The 12,712-nt window shown below is 45.7% G+C and overlaps 1 protein-coding gene across 1 annotated transcript; it reads left to right on the top strand.

The window, feature by feature from the left end:
• The first annotated feature begins 2,922 nt into the window (after positions 1 to 2,922).
• LOC123481934 (E3 ubiquitin/ISG15 ligase TRIM25-like) lies at positions 2,923 to 9,039 on the top strand. Its single transcript, XM_045207646.1, has 3 exons — positions 2,923 to 3,519; positions 7,893 to 7,903; positions 8,820 to 9,039. Exons 1-3 carry the CDS (start codon positions 2,923 to 2,925, stop codon positions 9,037 to 9,039), a joined length of 828 nt encoding a protein of 275 aa, XP_045063581.1.
• The last annotated feature ends 3,673 nt before the right edge of the window (positions 9,040 to 12,712 follow it).

Raw genomic sequence — 12,712 nt, 5'->3', positions numbered from 1 at the left:
ACAGGGCAGTCACCAGGGAAGTGAGGGTGTTATTACTGCACACAGGGCAGTCACCAGGGAAGTGAGGGTGTTATTACTGCACACAGGGCAGTCACCAGGGAAGTGAGGGTGTAATTACTGCACACAGGGCAGTCACCAGGGAAGTGAGGGTGTTATTACTGCACACAGGGCAGTCACCAGGGAAGTGAGGGTGTTATTACTGCACACAGGGCAGTCACCAGGGAAGTGAGGGTGTTATTACTGCACACAGGGCAGTCACCAGGGAAGTGAGGGTGTTATTACTGCACACAGGGCAGTCACCAGGGAAGTGAGGGTGTTATTACTGCACACAGGGCAGTCACCAGGGAAGTCAGGGTGTTATTACTGCACACAGGGCAGTCACCAGGGAAGTGATGGTGTAATTACTGCACACAGGGCAGTCACCAGGGAAGTGATGGTGTTATTACTGCACACAGGGCAGTCACCAGGGAAGTGAGGGTGTTATTACTGCATACAGGGCAGTCACCAGGGAAGTGATGGTGTTATTACTGCACACAGGGCAGTCACCAGGGAAGTGATGGTGTTATTACTGCACACAGGGCAGTCACCAGGGAAGTGAGGGTGTTATTACTGCACACAGGGCAGTCACCAGGGAAGTGATGGTGTTATTACTACACACAGGGCAGTCACCAGTGGACAATACAGGATACAGCCAGTTCATAGAGGAGCTGAAGGTGCTTTATGCTCAATACTGGCCAGAGGATGCAGGAGCACTGTATGGTGAAACAGTGATAGAATCTCTCTGCCAGAGGTTTGGCATTGGCAGTCCACGTACGGTCATACGGGCCTACAGGCAGTACAGGGACACTGATGGTAATGATAAAGGAGACTTTCCAGATGGACTTAAAGAGATGTTGATGGTGGTCAGCACCATCCCCATCTCCAGATGGACTTAAAGAGATGTTGATGGTGGTCAGCACCATCCCCATCTCCAGATGGACTTAAAGAGATGTTGATGGAGGTCAGCACCATCCCCATCTCCAGTGCAGAAGGCCAGCGGGGATTTTCTCAAATGAATCTGATTTGCACCTCAACCCGCGCCTCTCTGCATACCTCCACCATATCAGGGCTACTCTTTCTGAACCTTGTTGACCCACCCCTGACCAAATTCAACCCAGTCCCCTATGTGAGGTCATGGATTGCTAAAGGACCCAGATGTGTCACAGACACCAGGAGCAAAACAAGAGATAGGGAGGAGAAGACGCACCAGGAAATGGCCGTGTTGTGGAAGGTTCTGGAAAACTTTACAAACTTGTTCTGTACTGTGAAGTTAATCTGAATATGCGCTTCATATTATCAGATAGGCAGGAGGCCTATATACTATAATATGTGTTCTGCTGTAGCATACATTGATTTATTTTATTTGAAGTATATTCTGATATCAAATCAAATTATTGTGATATGTTTGTCCTACAGTGATGACTTAAAGTATATGAAATGTGAGTCTTGTAAGCCCCACCTCTGAGTATATGAAATGTGAGTATTGTAAGCCCCACCTCTGAGTATGTGAAATGTGAGTATTGTAAGCCCCACCGCTGAGTACATGAAATGTGAGTCTTGTAAGCCCCACCTCTGAGTATGTGTTCATATGCATATGGAGGGTGTTCTGCAGTGACACCTAAAAATGTTGCTGTACATTGATGTCTTGAAAATTAGGCTGTAAGAAATTCAGACTTGTAAGCCCCACAGCTACACTAGAGTATGTGGGCATAGTATATGTTGGAGACAAACGCGTGGCCGACGCGTGACGGTGGCTGTGTGAGAAGCACGCCTGTATCTCTCACATAACTAGAATGAGATTCACTTTCTATGATCTCTCTCCCTCTCTGCTCTGATAGACAGGAGCCTGAACTCTCATCTCTCAAGCGTTGCACTTCATCATTTATTTAGACTCTATGCTGTAGGCCACCAAAATATTTGATCATCTTCCAAATATTGTTTTACAAAGAAGAGAGAGAGATAGGCTTTTGGCACGAGTGCATCGGCCATCACCAGTGAGGGAGCTGTGCATCATTGGGTGAGTCAGTGAAACTGGAAAGCATTTTTAGGACTATAATTTCCTCCTCATATTGTAGAATACAATATGTGTCTCCACACACCTAGGCCTCGGCTATTGATGGATTCAAGACAAGGTCGTTTTTATTGATCTCGGATTCTCAGTTTGTCAGTGTCAAAGTAGCATTTCGATCCCAGGGTTAGAGTTAGTTAGGGTTAGAGTTAGGGTTAGGGTTACTGCTGCTAGTACAGTGTAAGAATGAGGCATCACAGTACTTTTACACCACTGTACTAACAGGAATAATTACACACCAATAAACACACTGTAATGTAAAGTGTTACATCATTCTCAATGATCAGTCAATACATACAGTATTAATTTCACCTACAGTACATTGTATCCCCCATTGTAGATAATTATCTATAACACATTGTAGAGTTTTACAACCACATATTAGTTATTATGGATGGTTATGGTTAGTGTCATAGTACATAAGTTTAAGGCATTACAAAATTCATTAAAAGCATTATACATATGTACTTCATAGAAACTGTTACCCTTTATATATTCTAATCACTCTATTTAATGTATTCCATATTGAGGGCCCTAACCTAGGAACACAAATCTTTGTCTCTATTAACATTGCGTACAGTTCTCTCTCTCTCTCTCTCTCTCTCTCTCTCTCTCTCTCTCTCTCTCTCTCTCTCTCTCTCTCTCTCTCTCTCTCTCTCTCTCTCTCTCTCTCTTCTAACCCTCTCCCTACCTCTAGCCCCACCCCTCTGGCAGAACCAGGAAGTCCCTCCCCTCCCACAAACTCTCTTCTGTGGAAACGAAACTGATCTGAGTCTCTGTGTCGTCTGTCTGTGTGAGAGTGAACAACCGTCCAAATGGCTCAGCAGGGAGTTCTGCTGGACCAGGACCAGTTCTGTTGTTCTGTCTGTCTGGATCTACTGAAGGAGCCGGTCACCATCCCCTGTGGACACAGTTACTGTAGGAGCTGTATTGAGGGCTGCTGGGATCAGGATGTTCTGAAAGGGGTCTATAGCTGTCCTCAATGCAGAGAGACATTCACTCCAAGGCCTAATCTGAGGAAAAATAACATATTGGCTGAGTTGGTGGAGAAACTGAAGAAGACAGGACTCCAGGCTGCTCCCCCTCCTGCTCTGTGCTATGCTGGACCTGGAGATGTGGCGTGTGATTTCTGCACTGGGACCAGAAAGCAGAAAGCCCTCATGTCCTGTCTGGTGTGTCTGGCCTCTTACTGTGAGATTCACCTCCAATCTCACTATGAATCTCCTGCTTTGAAGAAGCACAAGCTGGTCAAAGCCACCGCACAACTACAGGAGAAGATCTGCTCTCATCATGACAAACTGCTGGAGGTTTACTGTCGTACCGATCAGCAGTGTATCTGTTATCTGTGTACAATGGATGAACATAAAGGCCATGATACAGTGTCAGCTGCAGCAGAGAGGACTGAGAAACAGGTAAGACCAGAACTACTTGTTGGTGACTGTCTGATAAACAAATAATAATTACAGTAGGAACTAAGGCTGTTTGAATATGAAATCATTCAAATGAAATCAATCCTCAGCAGAACAAATATGAACACAAAGCTTGATTATATAGATGTGTTAACCCAGAGTCTCCAAATGTATCACCATTTTCTAAAGTCAAACACCATTGTAATTTGTTATCAAACACCCAATCAGCTCCCCTGTTTTGTGCACTGTTAAAACTATAATCATTCACATAACAACATAATAATATAATTTCACACAGACACTTCCTCAACATTGTAATCCCTATCTTCGATGGGCCCTATGTCCCATTACTATACTATTGATCTACTGGACAAATAAAGCTTGATAGCTCATTGAAGAGTGATTCTCCACAGAGGCAGCTGGGGATGAGTCAGCAGAAGGTCCAGCAGAGATTCCAGGAGAGAGAGAAGGAGCTGAAGGAGCTCCAACAGGCTGTGGAGTCTCTCAAGGTGAGTATTGTTGACCAGAGGAGAGGCATCATTTCACTTCTCTACTCCAGTCAGAGAGAGAGAGATGCCCCTATCCAATCCCACTGACGGGAACAGGCTGTTTGGACCCATTTCAGAGAATATACTGCTTAATGTCACTGGTGAAATATGAACCCGGGTCAACCACAGGAGAAACCAACATCTTGACCGTTTCACCAAGAGGGCATTCCTTATCGGGCCAAAGGCCGACACAGATTTTGAAGTTGCAGGCGGGGCTACCTCATCACAAAACCTTGAGAAATCATGACCGACTCATGTCCCCAATACATTAACATGGAGCTCTCTCTCTCTCTCAATTCAATTGAATTCAAAAGGCTTTATTGGCATGGGAAACATATGTTTACATTGCCACAGCAAGTGAAATAGATACTAAACAAAAGTGAAATAAACAATCAGAAATTAACAGTAAAGATTACACTCACAAAAGTTTCAAAGGAATAAAAACTTTCAAATGTTATAACTCAAGTGCAAACAGAGTGAGCCATTCGCCAGACTGAGTTCTGGAGGTGAAATGGAAATGAATGAGGGAGAGTTAAGTGAGGTAGAAGGTGTGGTGAAGAGCTCAGAACCAGAGCCTGGCATCAATGGACATGATAAAGAAGAATCTGGTGCAGTAGGAGTTACATTGTAGGAGAAAGTGGATCAATACCTTTTGGCAGATCCATTTGTGGTTTCAGGGTGGGTGGGAAAGGAGTTGGGTGCAGATGAATCAGTGAAGGTAACCTGTAGTGGACTTGTGATATTTGTTTGTGTTTCTTCTGACCAGAGGGAGTGGGCGCTCCGTGTCACGCAACTTGGGTCAAGATATGTTTCTTGCTCTGCTCTTAGGAACAGGGCACCATTGAAAGGAGTGATTACTGGGGTAATGTTAAGTGTAGAAGTGGAGCAATTGAAGATGAAGATGTGTGATTCCCGCCGTTTGGTGCAGACCCGGTGTTGAGCGTGGTGAAACATAGGAGTCACTGTCAGTCCTTTTGAGTTTTGAGTCTTTTGTGCCGAATCCACTGCACTGATTCAGGTGCAACGTTTAGGATTGATGTTGCAGCAGTTTGTAGGAGGGAGATTCCAAGATGTGGGAAGTGTGCAGGAGGGCATGGGATAGAGGTTTGTGTAGTTTCGGTGGATAAAGTTGTGTGTGTCAACTGTTGGGATACCCATGTTGCTGGGGATTGGAAGTGTCCGGTGCGAGAGAGGCAGGTTGAGGTGGCTAGAGTCAGAGTAGTGCAGAAGGTGTCGTATGCTGAGGCAGTGAAGGAAGTAGAGGAGGATGGGTCAAGGGTGAGAGATCCTGAGAGGATCCCTGTGAGTAGTAGATCTGTGCCAGCACAGAGGGATAGGCCAACGAGTGATATATGCTTCAGTAAAGTTAGCTTCTTAGCGTTCATAGCAATGGTTATCAACTGTACCGCAGAAATGGAACGTAAATCACAGAAAATGGATGTTGTGGTGGCAGCTGCAGAGAAGTATTTGGGCATACAAGATTTGACTTCAGAAGAGTTACAGGGTGTGTTGAGTGGTGGTGTCCCGTCCTCCCAGGCCGTTGGCATGGTGCAGGAGCAGATAGGGATAAGTAGTGGAATGGGGTAATGGGTATTTAATGTGTAGGGGTTAGTTGGAAGGGTGTTTATTTTTATTTTAATAGTTTCCCCTTTTCCCATTTTGTATCACATAGTAAAATTGATTTATATTATAGTCCAGTAGGGGCGGTAATGCAACATATTGGATACCAACCGGCGTTAAACTCCAAAGAATAAGAAATGTTATGTTACGCTATGTACAGTGTTGTAACGATGACTCTGTCTCTCTCATTCCATAACTTTTGCGGTAGTTGGTTGTGTGGGTCTCTGGTTATGAATGGGGTGCTGACAGATAATCATTGATGGATATTTATAGAGCTCTGATCAGGACGACAATTGATTACAGGTGTATAGTTTATGGAACAAAGGCAAAAAACAGAATCCAGTATATAGCTTTAAGGATATGTATTGGTGCATTTAAATCAACATCTGTATGTGCCTTACTGGTGGAGGCAGGAGAGATGCCTTTGGATTTACAGCGTAAAACATCATCTTATTGGGTTGAAAGGCTGTGAGGTTGAGCATCCCACTGCTACTGTTCTTGATGACTGTTGGGAATATACTAGTAGACAAGGCAGTGGTTTTGGTTGGACAGTTGGAAAGCTTGCTGATGAGAGTGGTTTGAGGGAGTTGGAGGTTGGCCCTTCTGTGGTGATAGGGGATGTTTCTCCATGATTACTCCCAGACCCTGTTGTTGATCTAACCTTGGTAGAGAAAAGGAAAGATTGGTCAGAAGTCAGTGATATAGTGAAACTGGTTGACAATTACATTGGTAGAAGTTTTTATACTTTTTTACCGCTTTTCACAGATGGATCCAAGGACCCAGATAGTGGGCTCACAGGAGCAGGCATTTACGTTCCTGAATTTGATGTGCAGATATGTAGAAGACTAACAGATGAACTGTCAGTATACTCAGGTGAACTGTTGATGATAATAGTTGCCCTCCAGTGGGTGGAGGACGTACAACCTGGTAGAATTATAGTATGCTCAGATTCTCTGTCTGTATTGAATAGTTTATCATCTGGTAAATCTAGTAGGAGTGACCTACTATTGGAGGTATTAATGTTATTATGGAGAATTGAGAGAATGGGTGTAGTAGTGAGATTCTGCTGGGTCCCAGCACATTCTGGTGTGGATAGGAATGAAATTGGTTTGTGGACCGCCATTATATCATAGAAGAAGAAGTAGGTTGTGTGAGAGTTTTGTGGTTCGTGAGGAGGGCTACTATTCTTTTTTCTTTTGGTTCTTGCCTATTTTCTGAATTTATTTTCTCATGGTGGAGGGTTTGTTTATTGGTTTCCACTGTTTATCGCTTTAGAGTTGAGGGGGAGTAAGGGTAGTTTGTTAGGGCGGCGTGATGGCCTCAACCGAGTGGAGAAAAACGCTGTCGCTTCGGGTGCGTTCCGGAGAAAGGTGTGGAGGAAGTTTTGCTCATGGTCGCGAACAGGTTGGAGCAGGACATCTGCACTCTGCATCCAGAATGAACAAGGCGGTGGTCGTGTTAATGAAAAAGGTTTGTCTTGTTGTGAGTGGGATTTTTGTGAGGGGGTGTGTTGGTGCAGATTTCGCCTCTTTCGATAAGAGTTGTGGTGACTAATCTGCCTCCGTTTATTGCTTACGAACAGACCGCAAGTAGTTGGTTAGTTTTGGTAAATTTGCAAGTGGTTTTCGTGTGCTCTCGGCTGGGTGGCAAGTGTAGTCCGTTAAACATGTTGTCTCTTTTCGTAGACCAATGTTTGTTTCTTAACAATCTTCAAGGTTACGCAGGGGAGGGGTGGAACGCAGGGTTTGCTAGCACAGATCGTTTTGGGTGTTTCTAGTGTGGGGATGTAGGGCATAATGCTAGTGCAGACAAGCGCCACCAGCCGGCGGGGCTAGGACTAGGCTGGACACAATACATTTTGAACGCCTTTTTCTGATAAAACTACTTCATTGCATCCGCCATGGAGCCCAGTTACATAATATTACCATATGTCCCAGATGCTTGCCGTAGTTTAGAAATAATAGGGCATGTTTCACCCTGCCAGCTCCTATTAGTTGTATTGAGCTCTGTGGCACCAACTCGCCTAATGAAAGTTATATTCCCAGCCCATTGTTCTGCGTCACAATGCCAGCTTCACTATTGTTGGTAATGAGACCAGCCCGTATTAACATTGTAGGTTTACCTCATGTAACTTATTATTAACAAGGTTATGACTACTTGGTGAGCAAACTCACTGTTCACCTGGGTACACCTTGTGGTGACCCACAGTGCCACGTGTGGTTGGCGCATAGCAATCAAACAGTAAACATTTTCTGGTCACAGTTAATCATATTTTCTTTCAGAAAAAGGTGTATAACCTAAACAAAACGCATGTCCGTCCTCTTTTTCAAGATGTGGCCGATTTAAACAGCCAGAATACATTTTTTCAATTAAGAAAAAACCTTTTAAATGTTTTTGTCGATTTATTGTTTCTATATTACTGCTGGGTAATTTGATATGTGTCGAAATCTGTAAGTTCGTTGGCATTGAATTTAGCTAATGCTGCGAGGTTCACTGAGTTGTAAACTAAATGGATAGGTGTAGCTCATTGATTTATAGATCTGACACAGTTGCTACCTCAGATAATGAGCCTAGCAAGTGTCGTGAATGAGGTATGTAGTACCCACAGAAGGCCACAGGGAGGAGCAAGAGAGCTATAAACCTATTAATTTTTTTTGCTTTAAATACCCTAATCCTAACAATCAATCAATCAAATGTGTTTATAAAGTCCTTTTACATCAGCAGATATCTGTCTATTTCACCAATTATGTCAAATACAGTGGGGGGAAAAAAAGTATTTAGTCAGCCACCAATTGTGCAAGTTCACCCACTTAAAAAGATGAGAGAGGCCTGTAATTTTCATCATAGGTACACGTCAACTATGACAGACAAAATGAGAAAAAAATCCAGAAAATCACATTGTAGGATTTTTCATGAATTTATTTGCAAATTATGCTGCTGAGGCTCAGCTTGAGGTGGGGATCCGACATCCACACTGATATGTCTGCCAGACATGCAGAGATGCGATTCGCCACCTGGTTATCAGAAGGGGGAAAAGAGAAAATTAATTGTGTGTCGTCTGAGTAGCAATGATAGGAGAGACCATGCGGCCGGAGAGACTCAATACAGCAGGGGTCTCTGATTTCTATGCTGCAGTACTGAGGGCCTGGCAGCTGTTGAGGCCCACACCAGAGGGGGTGTGGTGCCTGGGCCATGGGTATGGGAGGAGCCCATCTTCCACAACCCACTGATCCTGTTGAGGTCCACTCATTCAGCCATCCTGCAGGGACCTTTAATGGCAGCAGGCATCAAGAGACTAGCAGACCTGGTGGACCTGCAACGCAATTCTTTTCAGGTCGGGGGCATCACTGTCTGAGGGCGGCGGTGCTGTACCTGCCTGTCCAGGAGGGGGGACAAGGCCTGGTGGACCTGGAGAGCAGGGTGGCAGCATTCTGACTGGAATATGTTCCGGGATGCTTCAGCTAGCATTGAGGAGTACACCACATCAGCCACTGGCTTCATCAATAAGTGCATCGATGACGTCATCCCCACAGTGACCGTACGTACATACCCCAACCAGAAGCCATGGATTACAGGCAACATCCGCACTGAGCTAAAGGGTAGAGCTGCCGCTTTCAAGGAGCGGGACTCTAACCCGGAAGCTTATAAGAAATCCCGCTATGCCCTCCGACGAACCGTCAAACACGCAAAGAGTTAATACAGGACTAAGATTGAATCGTACTACACCGGCTCTGACGCTCTTCGGATGTGGCAGGGCTTGAAAACGATTACAGACTACAAAGGGATGCACAGCCGCGAACTGCCCAGTGACACAAGCCTACCAGATGAGCTAATTCACTTCTATGCTCGCTTCAAGGCAAGCAACATTGAAGCATGCATGAGAGCATCAGCTGTTCCGGATGACTGTGATCACACTCTCCATAGCCGATGTGAGTAACACTTTTAAGCAGGTCAACATTCATAAGGCCGCAGGGTCAGACGGATTACCAGGACGTGTACTCCGAGCATGTGCTGACCAACTGGCAAGTGTCTTCACTGACATTTTCAACATGTCCCTGACTGAGTCTGTAATACCAACATGTTTCAAGCAGACCACCATAGTCCCTGTGCCCAAGAACACTAAGGTAACCTGCCTAAATGACTACCGACCCCTAGCACTCACGTCTGTAGCCATGAAGTGCTTTGAAAGGCTGGTCATGGCTCACATCAACATCATTATCCCAGAAACCCTAGACCCACTCCAATTTGCATACCGCCCCAACAGATCCACAGATGATGCAATCTCTATTGCACTCCACACTGCCCTTTCCCACCTGGACAGGAGGAACACCTACATGAGAATGCTATTCATTGACTACAGCTCAGCATTCAACACCATAGTGCCCTCAAAGCTCATCACTAAGCTAAGGATCCTGGGACTAAACACCTCCCTCTGCAACTGGATCCTGGACTTCCTGACGGGCCGCCCCAGGTGGTAAGGGTAGGTAACAACACGTCTGCCACGCTGATCCTCAACAAGGGGGCCCCTCAGGGGTGCGTGCTCAGTCCACTCCTGTACTCCCTGTTCACCCATGACTGCATGGCCAGGCACGACTCCAACACCATCATTAAGTTTGCCGACGACACAACAGTGGTAGGCCTGATCACCGACAACGATGAGACAGCCTATAGGGAGGAGGTCAGAGACCTGGTCGTAGTGGTGCCAGGATAACAACCTCTCCCTCAACATGATCAAGACAAAGGCGATGATTGTGGACTACAGGAAAAAAAGAGGACTGAGCACGCTGCCATTCTCATCGACGGGGCTGTAGTGGAACAGGTTAAGAGCTTCAAGTTCCTTGGTGTCCACATCACCAAGGACACACAAAGACAGTTGTGAAGAGGGCACGACAAAACCTATTCCCCGTCAGGAGACTGAACAGATTTGGCATGGGTCCTCAGATCCTCAAAATGTTCTACAGCTGCACCATCGAGAGCATCCTGACTGGTTGCATCACTGCCTGGTATGGCAACTACTCGGCCTCCGACCGCAAGGCACACCTGTTGTATTCGGCGCATGTGGCAAATAAAATTTGATTGTGTTTTTTGACTGTAGTTTTGTTTATCCCATTTGGGCGGCAGGTAGCTTAGTGGTTAAGAGCGTTGTGGCAGTAACCGAAAGGTCGCTGGTTCTAATCCCCGAGCCGACTTGGTGTAAAATCTGTCGATGTGCCCTTGAGCAAGGCACTTAACCCTAATTGCTCATGTAAGTCGCTCTGGATAAGAAAATTTTAATGTGATGTGCTCTGTTGAGGAGGGCTGGTGGTTTGGGGCTGGATCAGCAGCTCCTCATCATGCGGCAGGAGAGACTTAATACAGCAGGGGTCTCTGATTTCTATGCTGCAGTACTTAGGGCTGGAGCAGCCTGAGGAGGGGCCACCACCGTTTCCACCACTGCAAGTGACAGCAGAGACTGGGGACTGGCAGGAGAGTCCGGAGGACTTACTGACTTTTAACACTCTGAGCTTAGTGGGAGTGAAGGGGCATCAGTGGCAGGGGGGTTGTGGGGGCTGAGAGCATGGCAGGGTATAGGTGGAGGGTGCTCTATAAGCTCCCAGTGCTGGAAAGGTCAGGGGTCGTCCAGTGGAGGGTATTACATGGAGCCCTGGACACCAATAGCTGGTTGGCTCGGGTTGACCTGGGAGTTGGGGAGGGGTGTCCGTTTTCTGCAATGACAGACTGTTCATTATGTTTTTCTGTGTTGCCAGGGTAATGCCATTACTGTTGACGCCTTAGGGTTGAGTTTGATTTGTACGAAATGATCAACAGTGTGGAGATGTTTCAGGAGGTATGGGGGCTCAGGGGGCTGTCTGTACGGCTGGAGAGGAGAGGTTGGATGTACGGTTGTAATGTGGTGCTGGATGGTGTATTGTACTGTGGTGTTGGGTACTGGATAATGTGATTGTGTGGAGGTTGTGGTGGCACGCAATGTGTTTTTAGGAGGGGGGGTGTTAGTGTAATGAGGATGGCTCATTAAAGTAAGACAAGTCAGTCTCTCTCTCTCTCTCTCTCTCTTAACAGCGCTCTGCACAGGCAGCAGTGGAGGACAGTGATAAGATCTTTACCGAGCTGATCCGCTCCATTGAGAGAAGGCGCTCTGAGGTGAAGGAGCTGATCAGAGCCCAAGAGAAGGCTCAAGTGAGTCAAGCTGAAGGACGCCTGGAGCAACTGGAGCAGGAGATAGCTGAGCTGAGGAAGAGAAGCACTGAGCTGGAGCAGCTCTCACACACAGAGGATCACATCCATTTCCTCCAGGTAACTAAACTGCCTTGATACATGTGATATGAAACTAAAACTCAATGTGAAACTCTCAATCATTTGGTTCTGTTCTCTCTCTCTCTCGCTCTCTCTCTCTCTCTTCCAGAGTTATCAGTCTCTCTCCAGTACCAGTGTATATTCAGACTTACCCAGCATCGTTGTCCATCCTCTTCAGTACTTTGGAGATGTGAGTAAGACTGTGTCTGAACTGAGAGAGAAACTAGAAGACGTCCTTAAAGGAGAATGGACCAAGATCTCCACTACAGGTGTGTTGAAAATAATAAGAACATCAACTTTAGACCATTAAAAGTTCCCTACTAGTCATATACATGTGGAATATGGTATGATGATAACATTCCCTCTCTCTGTGAATGTGTTTGTGTGTCTGTAGTGAATATAATGGATGTTGTACTGCCTCCAGAGCCCAAGACCAGAGAACAGTTCTTACAATGTGGGTCTCTTTATTCTGAAGTAACTAACAGTCTCTTTTTTATTGACACTCCTAACAATCCCTCTAGAAATATATAGCAATAGTAGATCTAATCAAAGACTGGGTATCTATCTGACTCCTCATATTTCTCTGATTTGATCTCTGCTGTGCTCTAATCAAAGACAGGGTAGATACAGTATCTGACTTCACTTATTGTTCTAACTCCCCTCATTGGTCTCTGGTCTGCTCTTCTCCCAGATTCCTGTCAGCTCACACTGGACCCAAACACAGCAGGCACAGA

This window comes from Coregonus clupeaformis, chromosome 26 (genome assembly GCF_020615455.1).
Source record: "Coregonus clupeaformis isolate EN_2021a chromosome 26, ASM2061545v1, whole genome shotgun sequence".
Taxonomy (NCBI): Eukaryota; Metazoa; Chordata; class Actinopteri; order Salmoniformes; family Salmonidae; genus Coregonus; species Coregonus clupeaformis.
The sequence above is the reverse complement of the archived record's forward strand: the minus strand, read 5'-3'. Positions and strand labels throughout refer to the sequence as shown.